Genomic DNA, 24,026 nt, shown 5'->3' with positions numbered 1-24,026 from the left:
ATCCTCACTTTCGCCATCCATTGTGATTCCATCCTTCCTATAATGTGATTGAACTGTGCGCAGTACTCCAGCTGTAGCGTAACTAGATTTTTTTTTTAACACTTCCAGTATAACTTCCCAGTTCATACTTTACTAGTCGAGGTATAGAATATTTTTCACACACATTATTAAACCCTTTATCTTATCTTCAGGGATCCATGGACATGGTCACCAAGTCTTTTTGCTCATTTAAACATTTCAGCATTCTGCCATTTATTGTGTATTCCCTTGCCTCTTTTACCTCCCCAAATGCATTACCTCACACTTCTCTGGGTTGAATTCCATTTACCAGTTTTCTGCCAACCTGACCAGTTTATTGGTTTCTTCTTGCAGTCTACATCTTCCTTCCTCACTATCAACCAGAGGCTAATTTTTGTATCATCTGAAAACGTAATCATTGCAAAAGGTTTATTTGAGTGTAATATTACAGTAAATGGACTTGAAATCCTAATTATTTCACTTTTGCCACCCCTCTTTCCCATAGTCAATCCTTGGTAGGTTATGCTCACACCTGCCGTTTTTGAGTTCAAAGTGTACTATATGACAATCTGGTAATTTCTGAGTTGGCATCTCTCAAACCTCATCTGATTAAAACTACTGTAGCCACATTGAACGCAGGTTTCAACTGGCTGCACTGTCGCCCCAAGGGAGTATAGGTAACATCGCTAAAATGGTACTATATGAACAACATTCTAGTCTCTTAAATCTGGCACATTTTGCCCCTTGACATAAATTGTGGACCATCTTTGTACTCGTGCCTCTTCATAGCCTTTGCAATCTATTTCTTACATTCCTAGTGTGTATTCTCAACACTAGATTCCTTCTACTTGATTGCTATTTCTCTACCATTGGTGGTTACTTACTGAGCCACTGCACACCTGCCCTCTGGATCTCTTTACCCAGTTCCCTTTGCCTACTTTCAAAAATCTGCTTGGAACCCCCACTTAAAGCATCCATACTGTTGGTTTCCCCCATCCTGGTTATTCTTCAATTTTCCTCATGCATTGTGTATACTATATTATTTTGCTTATTGTAATACGCTTTAAGACGTCTCTTTACAGTTCGCTGCTATCACCACACCGAGTGTAATATTTTCTGCAAATTTGGATAAATTCCTTGATTTTCCAATCCACGTTTTAGATAAAAACTGATCAAACATGATTCTTGAAGACACAATCTGTCACTGTCCACCAATCTGATACTGGCCCTTTTTTATTCTGCCTCTGTTTCCTACCTTCCAGTCAGTATTTTTATTCGTGCTGCAGAGCTCTTCGCTTTTACCTAGGTTACATATACTGTCAGCAAACTTCATTTAATTAGTTTTTTTAAGTTGCCTTTCCACTGCATACTTCCAAGATTGTTTCCAAGCTGATGTTGGATAATTTATTGAGCCATTTTTTCTAACTGTTTACCTCTATAGACACACGGTGAAGTGGAGCGTCGTATTGTGTCACAGCTACTCACTTTGATGGATGGTTTGAAGCAACGGGCTCATGTGATTGTAATGGCAGCTACAAATCGCCCAAACAGCATTGATCCTGCCCTTAGACGATTTGGTAGGTTGAACCTTCTGTTTGTGTGAGTGAAGCGCATGTTCTGTGTGTATTTGTGCATAGTAATTTACTTAATAATTTGACTTGCAGGCCGGTTTGATAGAGAGGTGGATATTGGTATTCCTGATGCCACAGGTCGACTGGAAATCCTACAGATTCACACAAAGAACATGAAGTTGGCAGATGATGTAGACCTTGAACAGGTTTGTAAATATCTAACGGGAGATGTCACTGTCTAACACACAAATGTAGTAACTACTTTTAACTGTCTAATATGCTGAACAAGAACAATGATATATACTAAAAATAATTTGATATTTTGACAGTTTCTGCAGCAGGAATTTAGTTAAATTGCAAATTGTTAAAGTTATCAAGAGATGGTTTGCAATGAAGAGTAAATGTATAACATGAATCCATACATAATATATGAATATGAAATACCTCTGGAAAATATTGTTGAATAATGATGTCCCAATTTATCTCCGGTGACAGTGTTTCTTTGAATGATATGATGCTGTAGATGGCATATCAATTATTTTGCAAGCATATTCACAGATCTCGGAAGATATTTATGAAAGTAAATACTGAGCTAGGGTGTGAAGTAAAAGACTGATTCTTCCAAGTACAGAGAGAATGTAATCAGTTAAGACTAATATTAATGACAGTTTTCGCCATCCATGGCTGTTGTGGGAAATGGTCAGAGGAGCCATGTCATAGTTAAGAGCACAACATGGGTGAAGAACAACACTGCAGGACAAGCATCGCATGAGACATGCAATACTTACGAAGCAGAACAATTTGAATGATTGGGGCTCGAGTAGAAGATTTGTTTGGGAAAATGGGAGCAGAGTCACTTGCGGGGGGTGGGGGGGCAGGGGCAGGGGGGAAACAGACAAAGTTGGTGAAGAAGAGGACAGGAAACAAAAATTGAGAAGCCTGTTTCAATTTAAAATTGCACAGCTTATTGGAATTACTAAAGCATTAATTGAAAACAAATTTATGGATGACGTTGAGGGTTTTTTTTTTAAAGTGAAACACTAGTGTCGCACATGATGAAAAGCTATTGCCTTGTCAATGGTTAATGTTTATTAATAATATGACAATATTTAGGCAGCAGAAAGTAATTTGAGAGGAAGAGTCTGCTCTTGTTTAAATGTGTTGATTTCTCATCGTGTGCTCACTGGATCAAGAACAAGTGTGGTCTTCAGGCGAGGCTTGGTTAGAGGATAGTAGACAATTTGGGTACACAGATATAGTTTAGTTCACATTTTAAAGTTGAATATTCTGTTTTTTAAAAATATATTCTGATTATAAATTAATGTCTTATTTTACAATGGCAACTGTGTAATAACTATTCACCTGCAATTGCTTTTTCTATCAGCTGCTGTGCTACCTCTTTTGGTTTTTGGGGCAGAGAGTCCTACAGGAGAGGGAGTTGTTTACCTGCTTAGAGATACAGTAATGTGTCTGCGTTCTGTGGATATCTGGCTGGTTTTAGCTTTAAGAATGACGCCAATCATACTGTGGTATGTGGGTAGTACAATATTTTACAACCCAGGAAGTGGTCGATTTTGTCTGTGTCAGCTCTCTAGAAGCTAGCCGCTTGGTCCTATTTTCATTTTCTTTGGTATCTTTTTAATATCCAATAGGTAACCAGTTTTCCGTTGAAAGCTATTATGGATTCCACTTACACCATGATTTCTGGTGGTGTATTTCATATCCTAATAATCCGCCATGTCGCCCCTTCCTTTGTTCTGGTTATCTGAAATTTACATTATGCAGTTGCAACGTACTGAGCAGTATTTGCAGTTTCTTCTGTTTTTACTTATCCAAACTTCTCATAAGTTTGAACTCTAAATAAATCACCTTGGTAAACGCAGTTTTTTAAATTATCTTATTACTAAAGCATCTCATTCCTCATAAAACCTTGAAGTGGAAGTTAAGATGGATGTGTTTTGGTTAGTAAACATTTTTTCTCCTGTTAGGTTGCGAATGAAACTCATGGCCATGTTGGTGCTGACTTGGCTGCCTTATGCTCAGAAGCTGCTCTTCAAGCTATTAGGAAAAAGATGGATGTTATTGACTTGGAAGATGAAACCATTGATGCTGAAGTTATGAATTCACTTGCAGTTACCATGGATGATTTCAGGGTAGGACTATATTCTTTAAATAAAGATACCAAACTTATTGTGGTCCAGTTTGTATTTTGAGCTAACTTCAAATATTTATGCAGTATAAGTTAGTGCATTGTTTGTTTTATAGTGGGCTTTGAGCCAGAGCAATCCTTCAGCACTGCGTGAGACTGTGGTTGAGGTTCCTCAGGTAACGTGGGAAGACATTGGTGGACTGGAGGATGTGAAGCGGGAACTTCAGGAACTTGTCCAAGTAAGTTGTTCTGAGATTTTGGGATTTTCAAATTGAGTGGTAAGTTTACTGGCCTGAAATAGAGATAGGAAATTTTCTTCCATTTGATGAACCAGCATAAAATTATGACTCTCAAATCAAATTGTACTATTTAAATTCTTCATTATATCCAAGTTGGGACTGTTTGATGATAGCAATATATTATTTACTTCCCCTTCATTTCCCCATCTCTCAAGTTACACATTCTTGCTGGAATATGGTTTTACAATGACTAAATACCCTTCTGGTATCTTGTCCAAGTGACATTCCTAGTCTTGAGTCTAGGCAGTAAATGTATTTGCCTATTTCATTGTTGTCACATATGTGCTGATATATTCCAGTAGTTGCCATTACACAGCAATTGCGAGTGGGAATCCAGAAAACATTTTTCTTATTCCCCTTCCCTAACCCAGGGTTGAATTGAAGCGGCCCAGCTGAAATGAATTAATTTAGCCATAGTCCAGGAAATAAACCTGGCACCATCCAATCTTTGTGGTTTACTGTCACCCCACATGTAGCTATTGAGAGACTTATTGAATAATTGCATTTTTAATTGGAGCTGGGCATTAAATGATATCTGAAGGAATACTATTACTTTCGTGTTTTACCAGGGTTGGGTTATTTCATGAAAAATTTAAACCTAACACGTTTGTTTGTTTTTAACAGTATCCTGTGGAGCACCCGGACAAATTCCTGAAATTTGGCATGACTCCATCTAAGGGTGTACTATTTTATGGACCACCTGGCTGTGGTAAAACTTTGCTGGCAAAAGCCATTGCAAATGAATGCCAGGCCAACTTTATCTCAATCAAGGGACCAGAGCTTCTTACCATGTGGTTTGGAGAATCTGAGGCAAATGTCCGAGAAATTTTTGATAAGGTATGTAGTAAAAGAATTATTTGAAATAATTGCATATTTATTTTTCATGAAGAGAACAACTCTGACTCAAATATTACTTTTTACATCGTGTGTTGACATTGTCCTTCAAGTTTTTAGTGTTATTCCCGGCTCTGGGTCACTGTCTGTGTGGAGTTTGCACATTCTCCCCGTCTTTGCGTGGGTTTCACCCCCACAACCCAAAAAGAAAATGTGCAGCTTCGGTGGATTGGCCACTCTAAATTGCTGCCCCATAATTGGAAAAAAATGAATTGGGTACTCTAAATTTATTTTTATAGAAGTTTTCAGTGTTATGTACGCTGAGCCAGTGTTTCTTTTAAACTTACTCCCAATTAGGGTTCCTGGTTGGAAATGTTTGAGCACTTGCTAGCAGCCACTTTCACTGATTTGTCCAGCAGGAAAAATGGAGTGGCGTATTATTAGATGATGTTTAGGGTTTAACAGGAATGAAAATTGGCTTTAAAACAACTCCTCCAGGGATCATTCCTGTGAACTTCCTCTGGATCCTTTCCAAGTCCAGCACATGCTTCCTTGGATACGGGGCCAAAACTGCTCACAATACACCAAATGGGGTCTGACCAGAGCCTCAGACAGCCTCAGAAATACATCCCTGCTCTTGTATTCTTGCCCTCTGGATGCTAACATTGCATTTGCCATCTTAACTGCCGACTAAACCTGCACGTTAACCTTAAGAGAATCTTGAACTAGGACTCCCAAGTCACTTTATGCTTCTGATTTCCAAAACCTTTTCCCATTTAGAAAATAAGTCTGTGAGTCATAGATGTTTACAGCATGGAAAAAGGCCCATCAACCCAGCTGATCCATGCCGCCCAGTTTCTATCAATAAGCTAGTCTCACTTGCCTGCATTTGGCCCATATCCCTCTATACCCACCCTGCCCATGTAACTGTCTTAACTGCTTTTTAAAGGACAAAATTGTACCACTGCCTCTGGCAGCCTGTTCCAGATGCTCACGACCCTCTGTGTGAAGAAATGTTCCCTCTGGTCTCTTTTTTTGTATCTCTCTCCTCTCACCTTAAACCTATGACCTCTAGTTCTAGACTCCTCTACCTTTGGGAAAAGATGTCATCCACCTACCTTATCGATGCTCCTCATTATTTTGTAGACCTCTATAAGATGACCCCTAAGCCTCCTACGCTCCAGGGAAAAAAGTCCAGCTTCTCCTAAAACTCAGACCATCAAGTCCTGGTAGCATCCTCGTAAATCTCTTGTGCACTCTTTCTAGTTTAACAATATCCTTCCTACAATAGGGTGACCAGAACTGAACACAGTATTCCATGTGTAGTCTTACCAATGTCTTGTACAACTTCCATCAAGGTGTACCAACTCCTGTATTCAATATTCTGACGAATAAAACCTAGCATGCTGAATGCCTTCTTCACCACCTTATCCACCTGTGACTCCACCTTCAAGGAACTATGAACTTGTATTCCTAGACCTCTTTGTTCTGTAACTCTCCCCGGCACCTTACCATTAACTGAACAGGTCCTGCCCTTATTTAATCATACAAAATGCATCACCTCACATTTATCCAAATTAAACTCTTATCTGCCATTCATCGGCCCACTGGCCCAATTGGTCGTGTTGCAATCTTATATAACCTTCTTCACTATCCACTATGCCACCAATCTTGGTGTCATCTGCAAACTTACTAACCATGCCTCCTACATTCTCATCCAAATCATTTTTATATATTATATTATATTATATTATATTATATATATCTCACAAATAACAGTAGGCCCAGCACCAATCCCTGAGGCACACCGCTGGTCACAGGCCTCCAGTTAGAAAACAACCCTCCACAGCCAACCTTTGGCTTCGGTTGCCAAGCCAATTTTGTATCCAATTTGCTACCTCGCCCAGGATTCCGTGAGATTGAACCTTTTGCAATAACCTTCCATGCGGTACCTTGTCAAAAACCTTGCTAAAGTCCATATAGACAATGCCTACTGCACTGCCCTCATCTACCTTCTTGGTTACCCTTTCAAAAAACTTAATCAAATTAGTGAGACATGACTTTCCCCTTACAAAACCAAGCTGACTTTCCCCAATTAGCCCCTGCCTGTCTAAATGCCTGTAGATCCTGTCCCTCAGAATACCGTCTAATAATTATTATTATCTTTTTATTGTCACAAGTAGGCTTACATTAACACTGCAATGAAGTTACTCTGAAAAGCCCGTTGTCGCTATATTCTGGCACCTGTTCCTGCCCACTACAGAAGTAAGATTCACTGGTCGGTAGTTCCTGGGCTTATCCCAACAATCCTTCTTAAACAAGGGCACAACATTTGCTACCCTCCAATCTTCAGGCACCTTCCTGTGGCTGTTGATGATTTAAATATCTCAGCTTGGGGGCCGACAATTTCCTCCCTAGCAGCCCACAACGTCCTGGGATACATTTCATCAGGTCTCGGGGATTTGTCTATCTTGATGCGCTTCAATACCTCCAGCACCTCCTCTGTAATATGTACACTCCTCAAGACATCTCTTTTTATTTCCCTAGCATTCGTGCCTTTCTCAAAAGTAAATACTAACAAGAAATATTCATTTAGGACCTCTCGCATCCCTTGTGGATCCGTACATACTGTTTATCGTTAAAGAGGACCTACCCTCTCCCTAGTCCTTTTGCCCTATATGCATCTGTAAAAGCTCTTTGGATTTTCCTTTGCCTCACCTGCCAAGACAATCTCATGTCCCTTTTTTGCCCTCCTGACTTCTCTCGTAATTCTACTCTGACAAGCTCTATACTCTTCAAGGGATCCACTTGATCCCAGCAGCCTACACATGTCTTTTGCCTCTTCCTTTTGACCATGGCCTCAATATTCCGAGTCATCCAGGGGTTCCTACTTCTACCAGCCTTACCCTTCACTCTAAGAGGAATGTGGACCCTGGTTAACACACTTTTGAAAGACTCCCACTTACAAGCTGCCCCCATGCCCGCAAACAAGTTCACCCAATGAACGTTTGAAACTTCCCACCTAATACCATTGAAGTTGGCCTTGATCCAATTTGGATTTTTAAAAAAAATTTAGAGTACCCAATTATTGTTTCCAATTAAGGGGCAATTTAGTGTGGCCAATCCACCTAACCTGCACATCTTTGGGTTGTGGGGGTGAAACCCAAGCAAACACGGGGAGAATGTGCAAACTCCACACAGCCAGTGACCCAGGGCTGGGATTCGAACCCAGGTCCTCAGCGCCGTAGGCAGCAGTGCTAATCACTGTGCCACCGTGCTGCCCCCCAATTTGGAATTTTAACTTTTGGGCCAGAACTATCATTCTCCATACCTATCTTAAAACTAATAGAATTATGTTCACTGGTCTCAAAGTGATCCCTCACTGACACTTCTGTCACCTGCCCTTCCTTATTCCCCAAGAGGAGGTCAAATTTTGCTCCCTCTCTAGTCGGGCCATTCACATAATGAATGAGGAATTCTTCCTGAATATACTCAACCAATTTTTCTCCATCCAAACCCCTAGTGCTATGGCTGTCCCAGTTAATGATGGGAAAGTTAAAGTCCCCTACTATTACCACCCTATTTTTCCGGCAGCTATCTGTAATCTCCTTACATATTTGCTTTTCGATTTTCCCGCTGACTATTTGGGGGCCTATAGTAAAGTGATCTCACCCTTCTTGGTTTTTAGTTCTACCCTTGGACATATCCTCTCTGTACTTCTGATGTTGTCCCTAATCAAAAATGCAACTCCCCGTCCTCTCCCATTTCCTGGTCTGTCTTTCCTATAGCATCTGTACCCCGGAACATTGAGCTGCCAGTCCTGTCCCTCCTTTAGCCATGTTTCAGTAATAGCTATAAAACCCAGTCCCATGTACATATCTATGCCCTGAATTCATCTGCCTTGCTTGTTGGACCTCTTGCATTGAAATAAATACAGTTCAATCTGTTTTTCTGCCTTTCACTCTTCTCCTTACTGGCTTTTGTTTCTATCCCTTCTTTACTACCTTCTGATTTCCTGCATTGGTTCCCATTCCCCTGCCACATTAGTTTAAACCCTCCCCAACAGCGCTAGCAAACAACCTACTGCTAGAAAACAACCACCCCTTGGACATTGGTTCCAGTCCTGCCCAGGTGTAGACCGTCCGATTTGTAATGGTCCCACCTCTCCCAGAACCGGTTCCAATGTCCCAAAAATTTGAATCCCTCTCTCCTGCACCATCTCGAGCCACGCATTAATCTGTCTATCCTGTCATTCCTACTCTGGCTAGCACGTGGCACTGGCAGTAATCCCGAGATTACTACCTTTTGAGGTCCTACTTTTTAGTTTAGCTCCTAACTCCCTAAATTCAGCATGTAGGACCTCATCCCGGTTTTGTTTACCTGTACCATTGGTGCCTATATGCACCACGACAGTTGGCTGTTTACCCTCCCCTTTTAGAATGTCCTGCAGCCGTTCTGAGACATGTAGGACCCTTGCACCCGGGAGGCAGCATACCTTCCTGGAGTCTTGTTTGCGTCTGCAGAAACACCTGTCTACTTCCCTTACGATCGAATACCCTATATCTCTACCACTCTTTTCCCTACCCTCCTGTGCACCAGAACCAGCCACGGTGCCATGAACCTGGCTACTGCTGCCTTCCCCTGGTGAGCCATCTCCCCCCAACAGTATCCAAAACGGTATACCTGTTTTGGAGGGAGATGACCGCAGGGGACCCCTGAACTGCCTTCCTATTCTTCCTCTGCCTGTTGGTCACCTATTTCCTTTCTCCCTTGGTACTCTTTAACTGCGGTGTCACCAATTCGTTAAACGTGCTATCCATGACTTCCTCGTGGATGCTCCAAAGTGAGTCCATCCGCAGCTCCAGAGCCGTCAAGCGGTCTAACAGGAACTGCAGCTGGACACACTTCTTGCACATGAAGGAGCCAGGGACAATGGACGTGTCCCTGAACTCCCACATTGCACAAGAGGAGCACGACACGAGTCTGGGATCACCTGCCATATCTTATCCCTTAGGTTAACTTGTAAAACTTCAATACCAAAAAAAAATAGATAAATGTAAAGAAATAAAAATTACTTGCTAATCACCACTACCTACCAAATGGATTCAAATTTAGCAGGTCCCTCTTGGCCAATTAAATCTCCCAGCTCCTCCCGCGCGCTTTTTAATAAGCGTCTCCTCTCCCGCGCTCTTTTAAATCTCCTGTTCCTTTCCGGCGCTTTGCCTCCATTCTTCCAACCAAAAATGTATAACCTCCTACTTTTCCACGCTGTATTCCATCTGCCACATCTTTGCCCACTCTCCTAGCCTATCCAAGTCCATCTGCAGCCCCCCTGCTTCCTCAATACTACCCATTCCTCTGCATTTCTTTGTATCATCTGCAAACTTGGCAACAGTGGCCTCAGTGCCTCCTTCCAGATGAATATTGTGAGAAGTTGTGGTCCCAACACATACCCCTGTGGCACACTACTAGTACCACTGGTCACCGGCCGCCATCCTGAAAAAGACCCGTTTATCCCGACTCTCTGCCTTCTGCCAATCAGCCAAACCTCTATCCATGCCAGTATCTTAAGGGGCAATTTAGTGTGGCCATCTACCTAACCTACACATCTTTGGGTTGTGGGGGTGAAACCGACGCAGACACGGGGAGAATGTGCAAACTCCACACAGACAGTGAATCAGGGCCGGAATCAAACCTAGGTCCTCGGCTCTTTGAGGCAGCAGTGCTAGATACTGCACCACTGCCACGCTCCCCAGTATCTTGCCCTTAACACCATTAGCTTTTAACTTATTTAACAGCCCCCTATACGGCACCTTGTCAAAGGCTAAATCGATCACGTCCACTGATTCTCCTTTCTCTAACCTGCTCGTTACCTCCTCAAAGAACTCTTAACAGACTTGTCAGACATGACCTCTTGACTCAGTGCTGACTCAGTCCTATTTTATCATGCACTTCCAAGTACTCTGCAATCTCATTTTTAATAATGGACTGTAAAATCTTACCAATGACTGAAGTCAGGCTAACTGGCCTGCAATTTCCCGTCTTCTGCCTCCCTCCCTTCTTAAATAGGGGTGTTACATTAGCCATTTTCCAGTCCTCTGGAACCCTCCCTGCCTCCAGTGATTGCTGAAAGATAACCACCAATGCCTTCACAATCGGCTCAGTTGTCTCCTTTCAAAGCACAACATCTTTAGCTGCTTCACAATGAAGACAGCACGGTAGCACAGTGGTTAGCATAGTTACTTCACAGCTCCATGGTCCCAGGTTCGATTCCCAGCTGAGGCCACTCTGTGCGGAGTCTGCACGCTCTCCCCATGTCTGCGTGGGTTTCGTCCGGGTGCTCCGGTTTCCTCCCGCAGTCCAAAGATGTGCAGATTAGCTGAATTGGCCATGATAAATAGCCCTTGGTGTCCAAAAAGGTTAGGTGGGGTTACTGGGTTACGGGGATAGGGTCGAGGAGTGGGATTAAGTAGGGTCCTCTTTCTACGAGCCGGTGCAGACTCGATGGGCCGAATGGCTTCCTTCTGCACTGTAAATTCTATGATCTATGACCCCCATCATGTCAGAGTGTGGATGTTCACAAATGATTGCATAGTGTTGAATACCATTTGTAACTCCACATTTAAGGAAGCTGTATGCAGCAAGATCTGGACACTGTTCAAGGTTGGGTTGAAGTGTGGCATGCATGTTACTTGCCACTTAAGTGCCAGACAGTGACCATCCTGATGAGAGAATCTTAAGGACTTCACCTTTACATTGCCATTGCTGAATCCCCGATCACCAACATCCTGGGGATAACCATGGGCCAGAAACTTGATTATATCGGTTATTTACATTGACGACAAGACCAGGACAAAGGCTGGGAATCCTGCAATAAGTAATTCACCTCCTGACTCCCCAAAGCCTGTCCACCATTTTGGTGGGCTGGTGGCTCTTTCCCAATTTCCTCTCTTCGGATTCTTTTTTGACATGGTCTGCGGGGGTACGGTCGGGATGGGGGGAGGGGGAAGGTGCATACTTTTGGTGCCCGTTTGATGGGGTTAAAAGGTTGTTTTCGCAATTTTCATTGGGGAGCCACCTTGTGTGCGACCACTCAATGGCCACCACTGGAAGTCCCTTAAACACCTGTCCTCCATCTGCAAGGCACAAATCAGGACTGTAATGGAATACTGTCAATGTACCTGAATAAGCGCTGTTTGAGTAACACTCGCTTGATTTGGATTTGTTTATTGTCATGTGTACTGAGGTACAGTGAAAATTATTTTTCTGCGAGCAGCTTAAACATCATTTAGTACATGAAAAGCAAATAAAATAAAAAGAAAATACATAAAAGGGCAACACAAGGTCCACAATGTAAATACATAAACACCGGTATCGGGTGTAGTATTAATCAAGTCAGTCCATACGTGGGTCTGGTAATAGCGGGGAAGAAGCTGTTTTTGAATCTGTTTGTGCGTGAACTCAGACTTTTGTATCTCCTGCCTGATGAAAGAAAACACCATCCAAAACAAAACAGTCTGTTTAATAAGCACTTCACTATCTTATAATGTCCACTCCCTCCACTACTGGCAGCCTTGTGTAACATCTTCAAAAAATAACTTGCCAAAGTTCCTTTGGCAGCACCTTGCAAACCCATGACCTCTAGAAGAGCAAGGGCAGCAGGTGCATGTGAATGTCACTTGCAAGTTCCTTCCAAATTGCACACCATCCTGATTTGGAAATAGGTAGCTGACACTTAACCTTTTTTGGGTCAAATTTTTTCTCTCTCTGACAACACTGGGTGTAACTATACGACGTGGCATGCAGTGGTTCTGAAAGTAGGCAGCTCACCACTGCCTCAAGGGCAATGAAGGGAAAGCAATAAATGCTGACCTTGCCAGCAATACTCCAGTTCCATGACTCTATAAAATTAATTTCCTCTCAAATAGATTTCATGAATGTTGGCCTTTCTGTTAAATAATTGTTTATGGCAAACTTTAGAGCTATTTGTGGATCCCCAAATCCAAATGTTCTCTGGCCAATCTTTGATATAATGAACATATAACATAACATGGTACTCCTCCATATTTTTCAGGCCCGCCAAGCTGCCCCTTGTGTACTGTTCTTTGATGAACTTGATTCCATTGCTAAGGCTCGCGGTGGCAACATTGGTGATGGTGGTGGAGCTGCTGATCGTGTTATAAACCAGATCCTAACAGAAATGGATGGTATGTCCACCAAAAAGAATGTCTTTATCATTGGTGCTACTAACCGACCTGATATTATTGACCCTGCAATTTTGCGTCCTGGACGCCTTGACCAACTGATTTACATCCCACTGCCTGATGAGAAATCTCGTGGTGCAATTCTGAAAGCTAACTTGAGGAAGTCTCCTATTGCTAAGGCAAGTATGGTTTTTATTTCTTCTAAAATTTTAAATTTTAATGTTGTTTGACATCAAGCATGAGAAGAGGCATGTTTGGTTGCACATATTAAGTTTCAAGAGCAATTTTTCTAAATTTATAGTAATATTACACTGAGAAGCTGTTGTTGCTAAGGCTAGTAACTTGTTGCATTGTAACATTCTTTGAGAAATTTAGATTTTATAACCTGTGATCGGAAACATGATTTTACTTTGCGTTTGAATGTTTTTTTTTAACGACATTATTACCTGGTTCGCGTAGAATATACAGCACAAAGGCCATTTGACCAAATCAGCCCATGCTGATGTTTATGCTCCATTTGAGCCTGCTCGTTGCTTCATCTAATGATCAACATAGCCTTCTATTCCCTGCTCTCTTACATGCATATCTGGCATTCCCTTAAAAGCACCTATACTACCTCTGTTCCTCCCCCCCCCCCCCCCCAATTTCCATTTCTCCCCCCCCCCCCCCCCCCCCCCCCAATTTCCATTTCCACCCCGGCTAGACTCATTGGGCCCTGTTCTCCCGGGCTCCGATGGCCGTAGCCCCTCCCCCCACCTCACTCCCGTTCACTGGCCGGCTTAAACCGGCCAGCGTGGCGGTCCCCGCCCGGGTCTTTTTCCCCCTTGCCCGGTCCCAGGAAAACCAAGAACACCCCTTTAGCACACAGACCCTGCATACACACCCAAACCCCAAAGAACCATCATTGCAAGCGAAAGTCCCATCTCTTCCCTTGTCCATGTATATACAACGTTAGCTCATTTAGCACATACACCAACTGCAGTGAAAAAATAGTTACATGAGGCTACATCGATAAATGTCCACTTCTCAATTCGGCCACTTCCAAACTCCTCCGCTGCTTCTGCCATCCCAAAATAAAAGTCCTTTGATTTGTAGGTCACCCTCAACTTCGCTGGGTATACTATGCTGCACTGCACCTTACTGATGTACAGTGCCTTCTTCACCCGACTGAAGGCAGCCCGCCTCCTCGCCAGCTCCACTATGTAGTCCTGATATGAGTATACCAGCTCCAGCCCATTGCACCACCAGCTTCTGCTTTGCCCAGCACAGGACATTCTCCTTCACGCTGTACCTACAAAAGTACTGAGTTACTACTCTTGGCTGCTCACTCGCCTTTGGTATAGGCCTCCATGACTAATGAGCCCAATCCAGATCATATCGGGAGGGGTCATCCCACTCCCCCAGTAGCTTCGCCAACATCGTGGCAAAATACTCAGTCGGCCTTGGGCCTTCCACTCATCGGGAAGACACACAATCCTCAGATTATGTCGTCTGGATCTGTTTTCCAAGTCATCCATTATGGCTCACAGATCCTTGTTGATCTCTTATCATCCTCCACATCTCCTTCCCCATCGAGGTAATTTGATCACTGTGCTGCAGTAATGTCCCTTCCACTTCCTTCAGCGCCTCGCCTTGCTCCCGCACCTCCGCCACTGCGCTCAATACCGCCGCCCTCACCGGGGCAATCGCCTCCTCCACCAGCATTTTCAATACCGTCCCCATCTCCTTCCTCATCGCCTCCATGTGCTTTGTGAACTGCCTTTCGAGTTCCGTGGCCATCACCGTAGTAATTTCTTCAGCCGTGGGCAATGCGGCCTCCCCTGGTGCCCCAGTCTCCACTTTCTTTGCCGTCCCCGCGGTGACCTTTCCACTCCCCGATGGATTTTCAGCTGCTTTTTTCACTGCTTTTTTTTAACTTGTTTTTGACATTTCTCTTCACTGTGCCTTCTCCCTGCTTTTGCCGCCTCTGTAGCCCCTGGGACCGGGCGTTAATCCCCGAAAATGCTGTTCCCAAACGGGAGCCCTCCAATGTGCGGCTGCCTCCAGCCCGCTGTCACCGGAAGTCCCCTACAAAAACTAACTTGCCTCTTAATTTAAAGACCGCTTTTAAATGACCTCTCAGCCTATGTTTTTAAAGAGAAGAAAGACCAAACCTTCCTAGATAGATAAAGCTTTGCATTTCTGGTACCATCCTTGTATGCATCCTCTTCAGTGCATCTTGTATTTTTTTAATAATGTATTTGTAATATATAGAAATATCCATAGTACTCCCAAGTGTGGTCTCGCCAATGTTCAATAAGTTTAGCATAACTTCTCTGCTTCTCAATACTCACTCTAGAACTAAACCCTTGAACTTGGTTTGTGCATTTTTATGGCCTTAGTCACTGGTATCACTACTTGTGTGATTTGTGTGTTTGTACTCCTAGCTCCTTTTAGCTCCTCCACCCCATAAGATTTCTTTCCAAGTAATATATGACCTTATTTTTCGAACCAAAATGTAAGACCTCTCATTTATCTGTAATTTTTTTATCAACCTGGTTTTCAGGAAACATTTTTACTACAATTACTGTGTAATTTTGGTCATATTGTGCAATCAGCCATTCTACATAGAACATACAGTGCAGAAAAAGGCCATTTGGCCCATCGCATCTGCACCGACCCACTTAAGTCCTCACTTCCACCCTATCCCCGCAACCCAATAACTCCATCTAACCTATTTTGGACACTAAGGGCAATTTAGCATAGCCAATCCCCCTAACCTGCATGTTTTTGGACTGTGGGAGAAAACCTGAGCGTCCGGAGGAAACCCACGCAGACACTGGGAAACCGTGCAGACTCTGCACAGACAGTGACCCAGTGGGGAATCGAACCTGGGACCCTGGTGCTGTGAAGCCACAGTGCTAACCACCGTGCTACCATGGTGCCTGATGCTCGCCCTTTAGTAGCTTACCTGATTACGTCTATACAAAACTAGGGAGGTTGTGCTTCAGGTGTACAGGGCACTAGTGAGACCACATTTGGAATATGGTGTAGAGTTGGTCACCTTATTTAAGGAAGTATGTAAATGTGTTGGAAACAGTTCAGAGAAGGTTTACCAGACTAATACCTGGAATGGGTATGAAATTCTATGGATGGATTGTCTTTGACTAAAGGTTGGACAGGCTAGACTTGTATACACTGTAGTTTAGAAGAGTGAGAGACAACTAAATTTAAACATGTAAGATCCTGAGGGGTCTTGCCAGGGGTAAATGGAGAGAATGTTTCCTTTTGTTGGAGAATCTAGAACTTGGCGCCACTGTTTTGAAATAAAGGGTTGCCTATTTAAAACTGAGGTATACTTTTTTTCTCCTGAGGGCTGAGTGCTTATGGAATCCTCTTCCTGAAAAGGTTCTGAAAGCAGAGTCTTTTATTATTTTTAACGCAGAGATAGATTCTTGGTAAGCAAGGGACTGATGGGTAGGTGGTTGCCGACTTGAGGTTACTATCCGATCAGCCATGATCTTATTGAATGGCAGAGCTGGCTCGAGAGACTGAATGGCCTACCCTAGAATCATAGAATCACTACAGTGCAGGCGGAGGCCATTCAGCTCATTGAGCCTGCACCGACCCTCTGAAAGAGCATCCAACCTAGGTCCACGTCCCCACCCTATTCCAAAAACCACCTACCTTTTTGACACTAAGGGGCGATTTAGCATGGTCAATGCACCTAACCGGCACATCTTTCGATGATGGAGGAAACCGGAGCACCTGGAGGAAACCATGCAGACATAGAACGTACAAACTGCACACAGACAGTGACCTGAATTTAACCCAGGTCCCTGGTACTGTGAGGCAGTAGTGCTAACCACTGCGCCACCGTGCCACTCTCCTGCTTGTTCATGTGTTCTTACTCGGGTGTTTTCTTTAAACTAAATTGGAGCAGATAATGCTTTTTGAGCACCTGATAAAGTTTATTTTGCATATGTTCATTCAGAATAACAGATTGCTGTTATGTAATTACAGGTACAGTGTCTCAAAACTGGCTATGCACAAACCAGAGTTGTCCAAAAACTGGTCATTTTTAGAATGTGTCATGCAAAATTTAAGAAAAACTAACTTACCAATTGGTATAGTATGGTTTGGCACTGGGCTGGATGAGTTATTTGCTTTCCCTGCAGCTCTCCTCCTGTGCTCTGAGTGAATCTTGACAACCTGACCTGGTTTGTCCCAAACTGCCGAACCTTAAATCTGGCAAGATCTGAAACCTAGTACGACCTCGGCCTGAGGTTGCCGGTTTTGAGACAATGTACTTGTATCGTTGCATGGGCCGTTACAGTTTGAACAGAATTGTGGTAAGTACAAACCATATGCGAGCTATATTGCTTGGTAACTGAATACAGAGTTTAAACTCTCATTTTTTTAAAAAACTACTTCCGAGGTTAGTAAGCACCTTCTAAAGTAACATTCATTGAGGTTGATGTTTCAGTTAACCCTTGCAAGTTACCCAGTTAATGTATATAATTTATTTGTAGGAAGTTGACTTGGAGTATTTGGCTAAGACCACCAATGGGTTTTCTGGAGCTGATTTAACTGAGATCTGTCAACGAGCTTGTAAGCTTGCAATCAGAGAATCTATTGAAAGTGAGATCAGGCGAGAACGTGAACGACAGGGCAACCCTTCAGCCATGGTAGGTGCAGTCATTATGCTAATTAAATATAAACATCTGCTCTGGTTTATTCTAAACCAGTTATTGGCTTCTGTTTTTTAAATGATGCTCATTAATACCTAAGTGGCTTGAAATGCAGGAGGTTGAAGAAGATGATCCAGTTCCTGAAATACGCAAGGACCATTTTGAGGAAGCTATGCGCTATGCACGCCGGTCTGTCAGTGACAATGATATCCGGAAATATGAGATGTTTGCACAAACACTGCAGCAGAGTCGTGGATTTGGCAGTTTCAGGCAAGTTTTCTTTGTATCTTTCATTGTCATTTGCCTGAAAGGGGAACCTGTAGATGAGATGGACTTGATGTTCGGAAAGGCATTCATAAGAATCCACATCAAAGATTACTCCATGAAGGGCAGCACGGTGGCGCAGTGGGTTAGCCCTGCTTCCTCCCTGCTGTCTCATGGCGCCGAGGTCCCAGGTTTGATCCCGGCTCTGGGTCACTGTCCATGTGGAGTTTGCACATTCTCCCTGTGTTTGTGTGGGTTTCACTCCCACAACCAAAGATGAACAGGTTAAGTGGATTGGCCATGCTAAATTATCCCCCTTAATTGGAAAAAATTAATTGGATACTCTAAATTTATATAAAAAAAAGATTACTCCACGAAATAAGAGCTCATGGTGTAGGCGGTGACATATTAGCAGTGATAAAGGATTAGTAAACTAACAGGAAGAGGAAGCTGGCAAGCTGTAACTAGTGGAGTTCCACAATGATCAGTGCAGCAGCCTCAACTATTTATATTTGGATCAAGGGGCCAAATGTATGGTGGCTAAATTTGCTGCTGACAAAGACGGGGAGGAGAGGAAATTGTGAGGGGAACATGAGGCGTCTGCAAAGGGATATGAATAGGTTGTGAATGGTCAAAATCTGGCAGTCGAGTTTAATATGGGAAACTATTAGCTTGTCACTTTGACAGGAAGAATAGAATAACAGCATATTATTGGAGTGAATTTGCCGAACTCTGCAGTACAGAGGAATCTGGGTCCTGGTACATGAATCTCAGAAGGTTAGTATGCAGATACTGCAATGATTAGGAAGGCAAATAGAAGGTTGTTGTAAGCTAAATGGAATATATAAGTGAATAAGTTTTGCTATAGTTGTGGAGCATTGTGTACAATTTTGATCTCCTTACTTAAAGAAGAGTATAATTGCATTGGAGCACAGAAAAGTTGACTTGATTGATTCCTGGGATGAAGGGGTTACCTTGTGAGGAAATGTTGGACAGGTTGGTTCTATATGAGTTGGAGTTTAGACAATTGTGGTGATCTTTTGAAACAAATAGGATTTTGCGGGGTTGGACAGGATGGATGCTGAGAGAATGCTTCCCCTTATGAGGGAGATTAGAACTGGGGCGCACAGTTTAAAAACAAGGAATTTCTCATTTAAGACTGAAATGAGGAGACAATTTTTCTTTGAGCGTGATTAGTCTATGGAATTCTGTTCCCCAGAGAGCAGTGGAGGCAGGGTGACTTAATATTTTTAAGGCTGAGTGAGATAGATTCTGATGTACAAGGGAGTCATTGAGGATAGGGGGCAGAGGAATTTAAAGTCAAGATTACAGTCAGATCATCCATGATCTTATTATCAATTTTAATTTAAATAAATAAGCTAATGTTAGATTGGGATGGCAGTGCAGGAAGTGTGCCACTACTACAGCATGTAGAAACCATCATGATTCTGAACAATCACATATACAGGAAGTGTACAAAACTGTGACCACATCTGATGGGTCTGTTCTGACACTGGGATTTGCTCAGAGTTTGTGATAGGGTCTGGATAGGGGCTTGACCTGATAAATGCTGAGGATGTCTCCCCTGAATCTAGAACTGGGGGTCAACTAACAAATCCATTATATCAGAAAAACATGCTGGGTAGCTGCTTTTATGTTGAGCCAAAGAAACATGGAACGTCTTAGAAACATATAATGGTTACATAACACAGGGAGACCATTCTGCCCATCAGGTCCATGCTGGCTCTCTGATAACAACCTAGTTCCACTCTGTCTTTCTCCATAGTCCTACAGATTTTCTTTACCAGCCCTTTCCCAGTAGACCGACAAATTGTTCTCTTATAATTATCCAATTCCCTTTTGAAATCCGTGATTGAATCTGCCATATCCTCAGGCATAGTACTTTGGATCCAAATCACTCGCTGTCGTAATAAGCTTTTCCACATGTTTTCTTTGGTTCTTTTGCTGTTCAGTTTAAATCTGTATCCTCAGGTGCTTCACCCTTCCCTCCATGCAATCAGTTTCTCTACTCCATTCAGACTCCTCTTTTTTTTAAACACTTCTATCAAATTTCCTCTTAACCTTTCTTTAAGGACAGCCCACCTTCTCCAATCCCCATCCAAGTAACTGAAATCCCTCATTTCTGCATTATCTCTAGTGCCTCACATCCTTCCTCAAGGGTGGTATCTAGAAGTGGGCACACTACTGCAATTCTGGTTGAACCAGCATTTCTATAAAGAAGTGGGTCATATTATCTATTGTGATGGCGGCAGCTGAATTAGCATAATCTTCAAACAACGGAGTTTTTTAAAAAAAAGCTCCATCTGCCCACTATTGAGGGACTCAGAACAGGACTGAGATCAAATACACCGCCACTAGTTAATTAACAGACAAACATTCACTTTATCTAAGTTTCCCAATGAAGAATGGGCATTTAGCTGGAAGGACACCCAATGCTATTTGAGTCACCGCCTTCAGAAGATGAGTAAAGCTGAAAGTTGGGGGAGAAAATAACATGAGCAAGCACAAACTCGACCAATTTCTGTTTCAGCATATTATATAATGCTAACCACATGTAGTGCTTAGTATAAACTTGGAAACATTTATTTTGGGTAAAGTAAAATTGCATTTCCTCCTCTAATTTTATCAAATGGATGTGAATAAAATCCACGTGTTGCTTAATTTTCAGTACTTCTGAATACCTTCATACTCTTATTGAATTTCCTCTATTGCTTGCAGATTCCCATCTAGTAGCCAAGCAGGTGCAGGACCAAGCCAAGGAACTGGAGGAGGAAGTGGTGGAAACATGTTCAGTGAAGACAATGATGATGATCTGTATGGTTAAACATACATTTGTGGACCAAATATGACCAGGCCAAGTTGTACAATTTCCATTTCTTGGACTGTTGCTTTTCTTTTCCTCCCCTTCAGTCCAGTCAGAGAAGCATGTGCAGCTTTCAATAATCTGGTTACAGGGGTTTCTTCTAAGAACCTATTCTTGATGTTGGATGTGAAGTTATAACTGTTAAATCACTGCAGAGTCTATGACTACCTTCTGGGAAACTTCTGTTCTAATTGATGAGGCAGATTCAGCAGCTTTTGCAGTGAGTATAACTGTAGCCTGAAAAATACAAAATGCTTATGGAACTTCATTTTTTTTATTTCAGTAGGTGACATGATAAATGTATACGGTTGAAAGAGATAAGTCTTGAAATGTTAAGGAACTTAATATGAACTGATAATAAAATCTGAATTGTTGCACCTCCAATAATGAATTGTGTGTTGCCTGAATTTTATGCTGCAGTTTAGATTAAACCAGCAAAATGATTAATGAAAAACATTTCTGTTTACAGCTTTTGACTTGGTACAGAATAAAAGATTATTTTCAATGTATTGCATTACTCTGACTATTGCCTCTAAAGGGACAGTAATCATATATAGCTTTTAATCTGAGAAATGAAATGATTTCAAGCAGTGGTAAAAATACTTTTAATACTTAATTGCATATTTAGCATTCTAAGCAGAACTGATTTTGAATATTTGTGAACAAAATAATTTTTTTAATACAGTTATTGGTTAGCAATATTTCACAAAGTATGAGTGGTAAAGCGAAAAGTGCAGAGGATACTGGAAGTCTGCAGAGGGATTTGGATAGGTTAAGTGAATGGGCTCGGGTCTGGCAGATGGAATACAATGTTGACAAATGTGAGGTTATCCATTTTGGTAGGAATAACAGCAAACGGGATTATTATTTAAACGATAAAATATTAAAGCATGCCGCTGTTCAGAGAGACTTGGGTGTGCTAGTGCATGAGTCACAGAAGGTTGGTTTACAAGTGCAACAGGTGATTAAGAAGGCAAATGGAATTTTGTCCTTCATTGCTAGAGGGATGGAGTTTAAGACTAGGGAGGTTATGTTGCAATTGTATACGGTGTTAGTGCGGCCACACCTGGAGTATTGTGTTCAGTTTTGGTCTCCTTACTTGAGAAAGGACGTACTGGCGCTGGAGGGTGTGCAGAGGAGATTCACTAGGTTAATCCCAGAGCTGAAGGGGTTGGATTATGAGGAGAGGTTGAGTAGACTGGGACTGTACTCGTTGGAATTTAGAAAGATGAGGGGGGATCTTATCGAAACATTTAAAATTATGAAGGGAATAGATAGGATAGATGCGGGCAGGTTGTTTCCACTGGCGGGTGACAGCAGAACTAGGGGGCATAGCCTCAAAATAAGGGGAAGTAGATTTAGGACTGAGTTTAGGAGGAACTTCTTCACCCAAAGGGTTGTGAATCTATGGAATTCCTTGCCCAATGAAGCAGTTGAGGCTCCTTCATTACATGTTTTTAAGGTAAAGATAGATAGTTTTTTGAAGAATAAAGGGATTAAGGGTTATGGTGTTCGGGCCGGAAAGTGGAGCTGAGTCCACAAAAGATCAGCCATGATCTAATTGAATGGCGGAGCAGGCTCGAGGGGCCAGATGGCCTACTCCTGCTCCTAGTTCTTATGTTCTTAAAAGGGGCAGCAGGGTAGCATGGTGGTTAGCATAAATGCTTCACAGCTCCAGGGTCCCAGGTTCGATTCCCGGCTGGGTCACTGTCTGTGTGGAGTCTGCACGTCCTCCCCCTGTGTGCGTGGGTTTCCTCCGGGTGCTCCGGTTTCCTCCCACAGTCCAAAGATGTGCGGGTTAGGTGGATTGGCCATGCTAAATTGCCCGTAGTGTCCTAAAAAGTAAGGTTAAGGGGGGGTTGTTGGGTTACGGGTATAGGGTGGATACGTGGGTTGAGTAGGGTGATCATGGCTCGGCACAACATTGAGGGCCGAAGGGCCTGTTCTGTGCTGTACTGTTCTATGTTCTATGTTAAAACTGGATAAATTCTAGCTACAAGGATCTCTCTATACCTGGCACCTAAGAGGTATACAGAAGTCTGGTCAGTTCCATTAGAACAGTTGCTACAGCTTGTATTGGGATTTATCCTTTCAAAAACATTAATGGAACCTAAAAACCGTTCAGCAGATTTATCACAAGTAAGCAAAACAAATCTCAATCTAGATTCTATTCGTGCTCCCATTTCTCTGATGATAATTTAGTGTGCACCAAAGTTGAGACTTTGGATGGTTTTATTAACCTTGAAACATAACTTTTTGAATGTTCTCCATATACCTCTGGAATTCCTCACTACACAACTCCAGCTTGTTCAAAACTCTTCTATCCATATCCTGCTCCACTCATCCACCACTATCCATGGTGATCTCCAATGGCTGCCCAATTCTCAACGCCTAAATTGAAAATCCTTCACTTTGTTTACTTTCCTAGATGGTTTAGAACAGGGGTGGGCAAACTACGGCCCGCGGGCCGCATGCGGCCCGCCAAAGGTATTTCTGCGGCCCACCAAGTCATTAAAAAAAAAATTTATTTTTTTTTAATTTTTTTTTTTTTTTTTTTAATTTTTTTTTAAGGTTAATGGGGGGGGGGGGCTGTTGGGTTACTTACTGGTATAGGGTGGATACGTTGACTTGAGTAGGGTGATCATTGCTCGGCACAACGTCGAGGGCCGAAGGGCCTGTTCTGTGCTGTACTGTTCTATGTTCTATATGAGGCGCCCAGAATCATAACCGGGTGAAGTAATTATTTTACTTAATATACTATGCGGCCCTTTGTGAATTGTGAATTTCTGAATGTGGCCCTTGCACGGAAAAGTTTGCCCACCCCTGGTTTAGAACATAGAACAGTACAGCACAGAACAGGCCCTTCGGCCCTCGATGTTGTGCCGAACAATGATCACCCTACTTAAACCCACGTAACCCGTAGACCCATAACCCAACAATTCCCCCATTAACCTTACACTACGGGCAATTTAGCATGGCCAATCCACCTAACCCGCACATCTTTGGACTGTGGGAGGAAACCGGAGCACCCGGAGGAAACCCACGCACACACGGGGAGGACGTGCAGACTCCACACAGACAGTGACCCAGCCGGGAATCGACCTGGGACCCTGGAGCTGTGAAGCATTGATGC

General features: G+C 42.8%; 1 protein-coding gene across 1 annotated transcript in view; it reads left to right on the top strand.

Moving 5' to 3' along the window:
- LOC119962764 (valosin containing protein) overlaps window positions 1–21,280 on the top strand; it is a 57,728-nt gene extending 36,448 nt beyond the window's left edge. The window contains exons 9-17 of the mRNA XM_038790795.1: window positions 1,460–1,595; window positions 1,683–1,795; window positions 3,578–3,742; window positions 3,855–3,977; window positions 4,662–4,874; window positions 12,946–13,254; window positions 17,587–17,742; window positions 17,861–18,015; window positions 20,749–21,280. Coding sequence (XP_038646723.1) covers window positions 1,460–1,595; window positions 1,683–1,795; window positions 3,578–3,742; window positions 3,855–3,977; window positions 4,662–4,874; window positions 12,946–13,254; window positions 17,587–17,742; window positions 17,861–18,015; window positions 20,749–20,854 — 1,476 coding nt within the window. The 3' untranslated portion in view covers window positions 20,855–21,280. The remainder of the gene's footprint in view (window positions 1–1,459; window positions 1,596–1,682; window positions 1,796–3,577; window positions 3,743–3,854; window positions 3,978–4,661; window positions 4,875–12,945; window positions 13,255–17,586; window positions 17,743–17,860; window positions 18,016–20,748) is intronic.
- Window positions 21,281–24,026: the final 2,746 nt, after the last annotated feature.

The sequence above is a fragment of the Scyliorhinus canicula genome, chromosome 3 (assembly GCF_902713615.1).
Source record: "Scyliorhinus canicula chromosome 3, sScyCan1.1, whole genome shotgun sequence".
NCBI lineage: Eukaryota > Metazoa > Chordata > Chondrichthyes > Carcharhiniformes > Scyliorhinidae > Scyliorhinus > Scyliorhinus canicula.
This window is presented reverse-complemented; position numbering and strand designations above follow the sequence as displayed.